At 42.4% G+C, this 13,034-nt stretch overlaps 1 protein-coding gene across 3 annotated transcripts in view; it reads left to right on the top strand.

Annotated features, from left to right (window-relative positions):
* The window catches only part of cd109 (CD109 molecule), a 244,258-nt gene that overhangs the window by 173,080 nt on the left and 58,144 nt on the right, over nucleotides 1–13,034 (top strand). For all 3 annotated transcript variants that reach the window (XM_059985524.1, XM_059985525.1, XM_059985526.1), the window contains one exon: nucleotides 990–1,166. In XM_059985524.1, coding sequence (XP_059841507.1) covers nucleotides 990–1,166 — 177 coding nt within the window. The remainder of the gene's footprint in view (nucleotides 1–989; nucleotides 1,167–13,034) is intronic.

The following is a 13,034-nucleotide window of genomic DNA, read 5'->3' as shown; positions in this document are numbered from 1 at the left end:
GTGAACAATGAGGACTCTGTTCTGCCTGGAGGGGAGGTGGGGTGAAAGCAGAAGGACCAGAACAAGGGTTCAAAATCAGAATCAGAATCAAAATCTAAATCTGAATCAGAATCAGGATTGGAATTAGAATTAGCTTCATTACCATGAAGTGCGTTGGTCTGAGGCAACAGCACAATGCAAGACATAAAATTTAATGCAAGTTATTTATTTTTTAAAGCAGTGCAAAAGTAAAATAGTGAGGTCATGTTCATGGACTGGTCAGTAACCTGATGGCAAAGAGTAAGAATCTGTTCCTAAAACATTGAGCGTGTGTCTTTGGGCTTTTGCGTATTCTCCCCAATCATAGTAATGAGAAGAGGGCACATTCTGGGTGACGAAGGTTCCTAATGATAGCTACCATTTCACGAGGCACCACCTCTTGAAGAAGTCCTCAACTTTGGGGAGAGTTAGACTATAAGACCATAAAACATGGGAGCAGAATTGGCTCATCGAGTCTGCTCTGCCATTTCATCTTGGCTGATGTATTTCCCCTCTCAGCCCCTATTTCTTACCTTCTCCCATATTACTTCATGCCCTGACCAATCAAGAATCCATCAACCTCTGCCTAAAATATATCTAAAGACTTGGCCTCCACAGCTGCCTGTAGCAACAAATTCCACAGGTTCCCCGCTCTCTGGTTAAAGAAAGTTTTCATCTGGTGTTGGAGCTGGCTGAATGTATAACCTTCTTCAGCTTCTTGTGATCCCGTGCATTCGCGCCTCCAGGCCAGATGTTAATGCATCCAGCCATATTGCTCTCCAGAGTACAAGGTGCAAGACTGGGCTCCATCAATGACAGCAGAAGGGAAACTATTTCTGTAAAAAGGAGGAAATTTCTGATGTCCTGGAACAGAAAACCGTATCTTAAGTGCAGATGTGCTTAAGGCAAGAGACAATTTCAGAAAAAAAACTGAATGGAAGTGTCTTCTGATATTTGGTTCTTTCTTTCAGGTGATATATTGGGACCTTCCATTAATGGCTTGGAAAACCTGCTTCAGATGCCCTACGGCTGTGGTGAACAAAACATGATAATGTTTGCTCCAAACATCTACATCATGCAGTACTTGGCATCTGTAAACCAAGTGACCGAGGAGATAAAGGAAAAAGCTTTTGAATACATGGTCCAAGGTGGGTAAATTGGTTTATTATTGTCTTAAGTACCAATGTACAGAGAAAAACTTGTTTCATTTAATTAATAACTTGGTAAATTCAAGATTCAATGATTCAAGAGATTCAAGATTGTTTAATGCCATTTCCAGTACACAAGTGTAAAGTAAAATGAAATATTTGTTACTCCAGATCTGCTGCAGCGCAAAAAATCCTAATAAGATAAAGAACCCAATAATTATAAAAAAGCACAATAAATATTATTATTCAAATTTATTATTGTCCTATATAATAAGATAAGGTGAACAACTTGTCTTGGTAAATTGATAAATTTGCCAGTTGTATTTGGTAAACTGGTAAAGAGGTTAATTATTGTCATACATACCAAGATGCAGTGAAAAGCTCTGCATGCCGTCCATACAGATCTTTTCATTACACAGTGCATTGAGGCAATACAAGGGAAAACAATAACAGAATTCAGAATAAAGTGTTACAGTTTCAGAGAAAGTACAGTGAAGGCAGACAATAAGGTGGAAGGTCATAATGAGGTAGATTGTGAGCAGTACATCTTATTTTATGAGGGGACCATTCGATTGTCTTATTACAGTGGGATAGAAGCTGTCCTTGAGCCTGATGGTGTATGCTTTCAGGGTTTTGTATCTTCTGCCCATTGAAACGGGAGGAGAGAGGATGTCTAGCTTCTGCCTTCATTTTCTGTCCTGATGAAGGTCTCAGCCCAAAATGTCGACAGTTTATTCCCCTCCATAGATGCTACTTGACCTGCTGAGATCCCCCAGCATCTTGTGTGTGTTGCGAGCAAATGACCGGGGTTGGAGGGGTCAGTGATTCTGTTGTCTGCTTTACAGTGAGCAACTGAGCAATATAGACAGTGTCCATGGAGCAGAGTCTGGTTTCCATTCTGTGGTGGGTTCACAACTCCCTGCAGTTTCTTGCAGTCTCGGGCACAGCAGTTGCCATCCCAAGCCGTGATGCATGTGAATAGGGTGCTTTCTAGAGGGCATCAATAAAAGTTGGTGAGAGTCAAAGGGAACATGCCTAAATGTTTTGGTATTTTGAGGAAGTAGAGATGCTGGAGGGTGTTCTTGGCCGTGTATCTATATGATTGGAATGGCACAACCACATTTGTATTATAATGTTGTCATGAGTGTATCACTCACGTTTTTTTATCCCGAGGATCAGTGAAAAGCAGGTCAGCCATTCACCTCACCCAAATAGTCAAGAACCATGATAGCGTGGTGGTTAGCACGATGCTATTGCAGCTCGGTGTGTTGATGAGTTTGATTTCGAAATGTCACTGGATCAAGGTTGAATGATTGTAGGGGGAGGTCAATTGGAATCAGAATCAGGTTTATCATAAGCCAATAAGACATGGGAGCAGTATAAGACCATTTGGCCCATTGAGTCTGCACTGCCATTCAATCATGACTGATCATTTTTTCCCTCCTCAGCCCCACTTCCATGCTTTCTCCACATAGCCTTTGATTCCATTTCAACTCAAGGACCACTCAAACTCTGTCTTAAATACATCCAATGAACTGGGCTCCACAGCTGCCTGTGTTAATAAATTCCACAAGTTTACTGTCCATTGGCTAAAGAAATTTCTCTGTGTCTGTGTTTCAAATGGACACCCCTCTATCCTGAAGCTGTGCCCTTTTGCCCTAGAATACCCCACCATAGGAAACATCCTTTCCACATGTACCATGTTTAGGTCTTTCAACATTTGCAAGGTTTCAATGAGATCCCCCTTCTTCCTTCTAAATTCCAGTAAGTACAGACCCACAGCCATCAATGTTCCTCATATGATAACCCTTTCATTCCTGAAATCATCCCTGTGAACCTCCCCTGACCCCACTCCAATGCCAGTATCTCTTTTCTCAGACGAGGAGCCCAAAACTGTTCACAATTCTCAAGGTGAGACCTCACCAATGCCTTATAAAGACTCAGCATCACATCCCTGTTCTTGTACTCTCGACCCCTTGAAATGAATGCGAACATTGCATTTGCCTTCCTCACCACTGAATTGACCTGCAAGGTTGTTATGCATAAGGACTCCCAAGTTTCTTTGCATCTCAGATGTTTGGATTTTCTCTCCATTTAAAAAATAGTCTGCATATTCACTTCTTCTAACAAGCTGCATGACCATGCATTTTCCAACATTGTATTTTATTTGCCACTTTCTTGCCCATTCTCCTAATCTGTCTAAGTACTTCTGCAGCCTATCTGTTTCCTCAACACTACCTACCCCCCCCACCCCATCTTCAAATTGGGCAACAAAGTCATCTATTCCATCATCTAAATCATTGACAAGTGATTGATCAATGAGGACGGGAGAGGTGTTCCGGAGGATTGAAGGACTGTGGATGTTGTTCCCTTATCAAGAAAGGGAGTAGAGGTATCCCAGGAAATTGCAGGCCAGTAAGTCTTACATTAGTGGTTGGTAAGCTGATGGAGAAGATCCTGAGAGGCAGGATTTATGAACATTTGGAGAGGCGTAATATGATTAGGAATAGTCAGCATGGCTTTGTGAAAGGCAGGTCGTGCCTTATGAGCCTGATTTAATTTTTTGAGGATGTGACTAAGCACATTGATGAAGGAAGAGCCGTAGATGTAGTGTATATGGATTTCAGCAAGGCATTTGATAAGGTACCTCATGCAAGGCTTATTGAGAAAATAAGGAGGAATGGGATCCAAGGGGACATTGCTTTGTGGATTCAGAACTGGCTTGCCCACAGAAGGCAAAGAGTGGTTGTAGACGGGTCATATTCTGCATGGAGGCCAGCGACCAGTGGTGTGCCTCGGGGATCTATTCTGGGCCCCCTACACTTTGTGATTTTTATAAATGACCTGGATGAAGAAGTGGAGGGTTGGGTTAGTAAATTTGCTGATGATACAAAGGTTGGGTGTGTTGTGGTTAGTGAGGAGGGTTGTCAGAGGTTACAACGAGACATTGATAAGATGCAAAACTGTGCTGAGAATTGGCAGATGGAGTTTAACCCAGATAAATGTGAGGTGGTTCATTTTGGTAGCTCAAGCATAATGGCGGAATATAGCATTATATTTTGGCTTTTGGCAGGGTGGAGGATCAGAGGGATCTTGGGGTATGAGTCCAGAGGACACTCAAAGCTGCTACACAGTTTGACTCTGTGGTTAAGAAGGTATACAGTGCATTGACCTTCATCAATTGTAGGATTGAGTTTAAGAGCCGAGAGGTAATGTTGCAGCTATATAGGACCCTAGTCAGGCCCCACTTGGAGTACTGTGCTGAGTTCTGGTTGCCTCTAGGAAGGAAGTGGAAGCTATAGAAAGGGTGCAGAGGAGATTTACAAGGATGTTGCCTGGATTGGGGAGCATGCCTTATGAGAATAGGTTGAGTGAACTCGACCTTTTCTCCTTGGAGTGATGGAGGATGAGAGGTGACTTGATAGAGGGGTACAAGATAATGAGAGGCATTGATCATGTGGATAGTTAGAGGCTTTTCCCCAGGGCTGAATTGGCTAGCACCAGAGGGCATAGTTTTAAGGTGCTTGGAAGTAGGTACAGAGGAGATGTCAGGGGTAAGCTTTTTATGCAGAGAGTGGTGAGTGCATGGAATGAGCTGCCAGCGGCGATGGTGGAGGTGGAAACAATAGGGTCTTTTAAGAAACTCCCGGATGGCTACATGGAGCTTAGAAAATAGAGGGCTGTGGGTAAAGCCTAGGTAGTTCTAAGGTAGGGACATGTTCGGTACAGCTTTGTGGGTCAAAGGGCCTGTATTGTACTGTATGTTTTCTATGTTTCTAACATAAAAGGAAGTGGTTCCAACACCGACGTCTGCGGAACACCACTAGGCACTGGCAGCCAACCAGAAAAGGATCCTTTTATTCTCTCTCACTACCTCTTACCAATCAGCCAATCCTTTAACCATGCCAGTAACCCTCCTGTAATTCCATGTAACTTGGTAAGTAGCCTCATGCATGACACCTTGTCAAAGCCCTCTGAAAGGCCAAATATACAACATGCACTACATCCCTTTGACCTATCCTACTTGTAATCTCCTCAAAGAATTACAACAGGTTTGTCAGGTAAGATTTTCCCTTAAGGAAACCATGCTGACTTTGTCCCATCTTGTCCTGTGTCACCAAGTACTCCATCACCTTATCCTTAACAATTGACTCTAACATCTTCCCAACCACTGAAGTCAGGCTAACCGGTCTATAATTTCCTTTCTGCTGCCTTCCACCTTTCTTAAAGAGTTGAGTAACATTTGCAATTTTCCAGTCCTCTGGCACCGTGCCAGAGTCCAATGATTTTTAAATATCATTACTAATGCCTACTCAATCTCCACCACTACCTCTTTCAGAACTCTAGGGTGCAGTTCATCTGGCCCAGATGAGTTATATCCCCTTAGGTCTTTCAGCTTTTCGTGCACTTTCTCCCTTGTAATAGGAACTGCACTCACTTCTCTTCCCTTCAACATTCATTTAGTTCACCTGCCATCTCCTTATTCCTGTTAATATTTCCCCAGCTTCATTTACTAGTTGTCCTATATCCACTCTCATCTCTCTTTTATTTTTTATATACTTGAAAAAGCGTTTACTGTCCACTTTGATATTGTTTGTTAGCTTGCTTTCATATTCCATCTTTTCCCTCCCAATGACTCTTCTTAAAAGTTTCTCAATCTTTTGTTTTCCCATGCCCTCTCCTTTGTTTTTACATTAGCTTTGACTTCCCTTGTCAGCCACAGTTGTATTATTTTGCCATTTGAATATTTCTTGGTGTTTCTATCCTGCACCTTCCTCAGTTTTCCCAGAAGCTCATGCCATTGCTGCTCTGCTGTCATCCTTACCATCATCTCCTTCCAATTTATTTTGGCCAACACTTCTCTCATACCACTGTAATTTCCTTCACTCTACTGAAATACTGCTTTGTCAGACTTAACTTTCTATCTATCAAATTTAAAGTTGAACTCAATCATATTGTGATCTCTGCCTCCTGAGGCTTGTTTTACTTTGAGCTTCCTAATTACCTCCAGTTCATTATATAACACTCTATTTAGTATAGCTGATTCCCTAGTAGGCTCAATGGCCAACTGCTTTAAAAAGCCAGCTCATAGGCATTCAACAAATTCATGATCTTCAGATCCATTACCAACCTAATTTTCCCAATTGATCTGCATGTTGAAATCTCCCATGACGATAACATTGCCCTTTTATCACACCTTTTCTATTTCCTGTTGTAATCTGTGGTTCACCTCCCAACTACTCTTGGGAGGCCTGTATAGAACTGCCGTCAGGATCCTTTTACCCTTGCAGATTTTTCGCTCAACCCTCAAGGATTCAATATCTTCCGATCCTATGACACATCTTTCTACTGATTTGATGTCATTCTTTACCAGCAGATCCATGCCATCCCCACTTCCTACATTCCTATCCCTCCGATACAATGTGTAACCTTGGACGTTCAGCTCCCAACTACAACCATCCTTCAACCACGACTCAGTGATGCTCACAACATCATACCTGACAATATGTCATAGTGCAACAAGACATTCCACCTATTTCTTATTCTCTGTGCATTGAGATATAACACTTTGAGTACTGTATTTGCTATACTTTTTGATTCTGCATCCCTAATACACTGATACTCACCCTGCTGGCTGCAATTTTGTCCTGTCATCTGCTTGCCCTTCCTGACAGTCTGATTGCATGATATCTTTGCTTCGTTGCCATCCTTCCTATCCTGAGACCCTTCACTCCAGTTCCCACCCATCTGCCGAATCAGTTTAAATCCTCCCCAACAGCTTAAGCCTGCCCATTAGAAAATTGATCCACATCTGGTTCACGTGCAAACTGTCACTGACATATGTTGTGAAATTTGTTGTTTCGCAGCAGCAGTACAGTGCAAGGGACAATAATAAAAGCTATAAGTTACAAAGATTAAATAAAGAGTGGAAAAATGAATTATGAGCAAGTGTTCATTGATTCATGGACTATTCAGAAATCTGGTGGTGGAGGGGAAGGAGTTGCTCCTGAATTGTTGAGTGTGGGTTTTCAGGTTTCTGTACTTCCTCCCTGCTGGTAGTAATCAGAAGAGGTCACGTCCCTGATGGTGAGAATCAGAATCAGGATCAGGTTTATTGTTTGCAAAGTGAGAGCAAATATAGTGAGGAAACATTCATGGGTTCCACGTCCATTCAGAAATCTGATAGCAGAAGGGAAGAAGCTGTCCCTGTAGCACTGAGTTTGTGTCTTCCTGTTCCTGTTCCTCATCTCTAATAGTAGTAACAAGAAGTGAGCATGTCCTGATGGGGCTTCTCAATGATGGATGCCACCTTTTTGAGGCATTGCCTTTTGAAGATGTCCTGATTTCTGGGGAGATTAGTGCCATGTTGGAGCTGACTGAGTTTTAACACTGTGAATCTTTTTCCACTCCTCTTGAAAGATGACTACTAATGCCTTCACAATCTCTTCAGCTACTGCTTTCAGAATCCTGAGCTACAATCCATCTGGACCACGTGACTTTTCTACCTTCAGACCTTTCAGGTTCAGGCACACTGCTGATGTCTTCCACAGTGAAGACTGATTCAAAATACTTCTTTAATTTTTCTGCCATTTCCTGGTCTTCCATTATTACTTTTTCAGCATTATTTTCTACCAGTCCAATATCCACTCATGCTCTTCCTTTACTCTTTATATATCTGAAACATCTTTTTGTATCCTCTTTTATATTATTATCTAGCTTCATTTCATATTTCATTATTTCTCTCCTTATTGCTTTTTAGTGATCTGTTGGTTTTTAAAAAGCTTCTCATCCTCTGACATCACACTAATTTTGTTGCATTATATGCCATCTCATTTGCTTTTAGGTTGCCTTGGCCTTCCCTTGTCAGCAATGAATTGTCACTCTCCCTTTAGAATACTTCTTCATCTTTGGGATGCCTTTATCCTGTGCCATTCAAATTGCTCCTAGAAACTCCAGCCATTGTTGTTCTGATGTCAACCCTGTGGGTGTCCTCTTTCAACCAAACTTGGCGAGCTCCTCTCTCATGCTTCTGTAATTCTCTTTATACCATTGCAATACTGATACATCTAACTTTAGTTTTCCCTTCTCAAGCTGCAGGGTGCATTCTATCATATTATGTTCACTGTCTTGTAAGGGTTCCTTTACCATAAGCTCCCTAATCAAATCTACCTCATTACCCAACAACCAATCCAAAACTGTTTTTTTCCCTAGTGGATTAAACCACAAGCTGCTCTAAAAGGCATCTTGTGGACATCCTACACATTTCCTCTCCTGGGATCCAAAATCAGCACCAACCTGATCTACCTACATATTGAGATCCCCATGACTATCGTAACATTGTCCTTTAGGCATGCCTTTTATATATCCCTTTGTAATTTGTAGTCCAAAAAAATCTACTGTTCGGTGGCCTCTATATAACTTCACTCAGGGTTTTTTTATCTTTGCAATTTCTTAAATCTACCCACAAAGATTATATATTTTCCAATCCTATGGCACTTCTTTGTAAGGATTTGATTTAATTTTTTACCTACAGAGCTACCCCCTCTGCCTACTTGCCTGTCCCTTTGAAACGAAGTGTATCCTTGGATGTTCAGCACCCAGTTATAATGTTTTTTAGCCACATCTCAGTATGCCCACAACGTCATACTTGCCAATCTCTAACTGTGCTACAAGATCATCTATCTTTTCCGTATACTGAGTACATTCAAATTTACATGTTCAGTCATGTATTCACCCCCCTTTTCAATTTTCCCCTTTGTTATACTTGATCTCATCCCACTCACTGTAATTTTGCCCTATCATCTGCCTGTTCTTCCTCACAGTCTCACGACACACTACATCATCCTCAGCCCTATTCCCCTGCCAAGTTAATTTAAACCATCCCCAATAGCTCTAGTGAACTTGCCTGAAAGGATATTGGTCTTCCTCGGGTTCGGGAGTAACCTGTCCTGTTTGTACAGGTCATACTTTTCCCAGAAAAGATCAGAAGCCCATGTCCACTGCATCATTCTTCAGGCACACATTCATCTGCCAGATCATCCAATTCTTACCCTCTGTGGTCTGTTCAATTCAGAGATTACTACTATAGAGGTCCTACTCCTCTGCTTTCTACCGAATCTCCATTATTCTCCCTTCAAGCTATCACACCTTCTCCTTTCTATGTCTTTGGTACCAGTGTGAACCATGATTTCTGGCTGTTCACCCTCCACCTTCAGAATGCTGTGTACTTGACCCATCTGGGAGGCAACAAGCCATCTTGATATAACTTTTATGTCCACAGGATCTCCTATCTGTTCCAATAGCTCTGGAATCCCCTATCACTACTGCATTTCTCTTCTCCCCCATCCCTCCAGAGCCACTGAGCCAGACTCAGTGTCAGAGACCCAATCACTCAGTGACTCCCTGATAAGTCCCCTCCCCCCCAACACAATCATAAGCAATATACTTATTATTGCGGGGAATGGCCACAGGGCTACTCTGCATTGGTGCCTGTTCCCTTTCCCTCTCCTAAAAGTCAACCAGGTACCTGCCTCCTGCAACTTAGCGGTGACTACCTCTCTTTAGCTCCTATCTATCACCTCCTAATTTTCCCATATGAGCTGAACGTCATTAAGCTGCAGCTCCAGTTCCTTAATGTAGTCTCTAAAGAGCTACAGATCGATGCACTTTGTGCAGATGTAGTTATCAGGGATTACGGAGGAGCCCAGACTTCCCAGAGCTCACATGAAGAGCATACCATGAACCTGGACCCATTCTCAATGCACTACTATGTACTAATAGAGAAAGAAAGAGGAAAAAAATGCCAAAGCCTCCCATTCTAACCCTGGACCATTTCAACAATGACCACTCCAACAGTGACTGATCCACTTACACCATGCTTCTTTTTATTGGCCTTTGCTAAATTCCTAATAACCCAAGCAATCTGCAACCCAATAGGCCCTGCTCGCTTTTGAAACAGGCATACAAACTCCACAAAGAACTGTCTTCAACTCTCTCTTACTCCGTGATTTCCTACTCTGCAGACAGATTCTGACTAACCACATTCATCACCCACTGCTTAGGTTTAAACTATTCCATCTTCTTTGAGCAGAGAGCTCATTGCCATATTGAGTCTTGCCCACTGCATCACTGTACCAAGGTGAGGTTGGCACAGACTGGGGTTCACTGCTCCCTGTGTGACTGGAAGGGTAATCTCTGAGGACCCAGAAGAGTTGATGCGGTCTGACCAACTTGTTGGGTCACAGCGAACTGAGGAAAAACATTTCTTCACAGTGTGAGTGTGGTGATAGGAAGAGAGAGATATTTTGCTAGATAAGTCGATAGAGGGAGAAAGAGAGAGAGAGAGGAGGAGGGAGGGAAGTGGTGAGAGAGAGGGAAGGAGAAAGTGAGAGTGAGAGAAGGGGAGAGAGATAGTGTAAGAGAGAAAGAGAAGGAGAGGGATGAGAGGAGAGAAATGGGAGTAGCGGAGAAAGGAGAGAGTGTCAAAGGAGATAGAGAGGAGAGAGAGAAAGGCAGCAAAAATGTGAGAGGAAAAGCCAAGAGATAGAAAGAGAGTAGGAGACAAAGAGGAGAAACTAAAGAAGGGAGAGATAGAAAAGAGGAGAGAGACTGAAAGGAGAGAAGGACAAAGAATAGGGAGAGAGAGAGAGAGAGAGAGAGAGAGAGAGAGAGAGAGAGAGAGAGAAAGACTGAGGAAAAGAAAGAGAGAAAGCAACCCACAGGAAAGTCACAGCATGTGAGGCAGAAGGCAAAACATTCAACTGGAGCAGATAAAGCACAGTCTGCTGGAGGAGCAGAGGGTCAAGCAGAATCTATGGAGGTAGAGAGCTGGTTGACATTTTGGGTCAGGTTGGGTCCCTTCACCAGAACTGGAGCAAATACTATACTGGGTTCTGTTTGTGACTGAGTAACCCTTCGGGAGACAAAAAAATGTTTGTTTTTTATCCCTTCATGAGATCCAGCAAGCCAGTTACTAATTATTCCTTGAGCCTGAGTGGCTTATAAGGTCATTTGATGACAATGACAAGACAGACACACTGGTGTGCCTGGAGTCACACAGACTGAGTAAAGACGGCAGATCCTTTTCCCTGAAGATTCCAGATGGATTTTTGCAATTCAGTGGTTTCCTGGTCATGTTGCAGAATCAGGCTTTTTAAAAAATCCAGATTGATTTAATTAAGTGTATTTAAATTTCCCAGCTGCTGTGAGATTTGAACCCATATTCTTCGGTCATTCATTCCTATCCAAATTATTTCACCCAAGCCATCAGGCAGATCAACACCTCCACCCTGCACCGCTACATTCACATCAGCCTCTCCTCTCCACAACCCCTCTGCACTCTCCATGCCCTCCCATGCACGGCCACTTTACACTTACGTTCCACGTCTCATCCCTACATGGACAGTCACTGTCCTACTGTGTTTCCGAATGTCCTTCTGCTACCTGGGACAGTTCATCTTGCCGAGAGTCACTTTGTCACTTTATCAGTTCCTGTCAGAGTCACCTTATGTACAAATACTCCTGCACCTAGTGTCAAAAATTCAAAGTAGTTTTATCATCAAAGAATGTACGCAGTATGCAACCCTGAGATTTGCCTTTCCACGGCAGCCGCAAAACAACACAATACCATGGAACGCATTCTATGAAAACTTCAAACACTTCACATACATAAAACCAGTCTTTGTACTTAGAACCAAACAGAGCTTCATTGTCATTGCTCAAGACAACGAGACTGCATTATGATTGCAAATGTTATGTTTTTATGACCACAATAAGTTACGTGTACATCATGTTTTACAAGAATTGCTTTCATATTTATGTTTATTGTATTTTTCATGGTACACGGATCTTGGAAAAATAGAGGACTATGCGCTAGGGAAATTCAAGGCAGTTTCTAGTGTTGGTTACATGGTCAGCACAGCATTGTGGGCCGAAGGGCCGGTAATGTGCTGTAGATTTCTATGTTCACACTTATTGTGGGGTTTTTTTTTGTGCTGCATCAGATCCAGAGTAACAATCAGTTTGTTCTCCTTTACTCTTGTTGTGGATACCACTCTCACCCTCGTTAGTGAGAGAGCGAGCCTGTGGCATGTCGAACTGCTGATTTATGGACGGTACTTTTCTGGTGGACTCTAGATCATGGTTTCTTTGGAGGTTTTGCTATGGCTTGCATGCTGGGTAGTGGGGGGGGGATGTTGATTCTTCCGGCTGGAGCAAGTGGGGGGAGCTTTGGGATTCTAACATTTTTCTGTCATTCATTTTTTGGGGTTTTACATCTGTTTTTGGGGTGCCTGTGAAGAGTAAGAATTTCAGGTTGTGTACTGTATACATTCTCAGATATAAATAGAACCATTGATCCATTTAACCATTGAAGAATAACAATAAACAATCTTGAATCTTGAATCCTGAACCTCTGCACCAACAACAAAAATGTAATCAATGTGTGAACATTCCCGTGGTGCTCGCTTGTCAGAGAAGCACATGACGGAACTGACGGTTTGGATCTGGGAAGGCGGTGTAGTGTTCACTCCATTACTGGTTCCCCAAATGCATCTTATACACAGAAGCTGCCTCTCCCTAGTTGCCCAGCAAATAAAGTTGTCCCAAGAAAAATTATCGTGGACATTATCCACCCTGCAAACTTCCCTTTCCAAAAGTTTCCTTCTGAAAAACACTGCAGGACTATTAAAGCAAAAATTTCATGCCATCTTAAAAGTTTCTTTCCCCAGGCAGTTAATCCAGTTAGAGAACCACCCACTCTATATATTGTAGTCATCATTATGTTGCACTGTCCTCACTTCAAGTCATTTTTTATAATCAAGGATGAAGGATCAACTTTATTTGCCATGGACAGAGCACAATAAGGCC

The sequence above is a fragment of the Hypanus sabinus genome, chromosome 12 (assembly GCF_030144855.1).
Source record: "Hypanus sabinus isolate sHypSab1 chromosome 12, sHypSab1.hap1, whole genome shotgun sequence".
Taxonomy (NCBI): domain Eukaryota; kingdom Metazoa; phylum Chordata; class Chondrichthyes; order Myliobatiformes; family Dasyatidae; genus Hypanus; species Hypanus sabinus.
The sequence above is the reverse complement of the archived record's forward strand: the minus strand, read 5'-3'. Positions and strand labels throughout refer to the sequence as shown.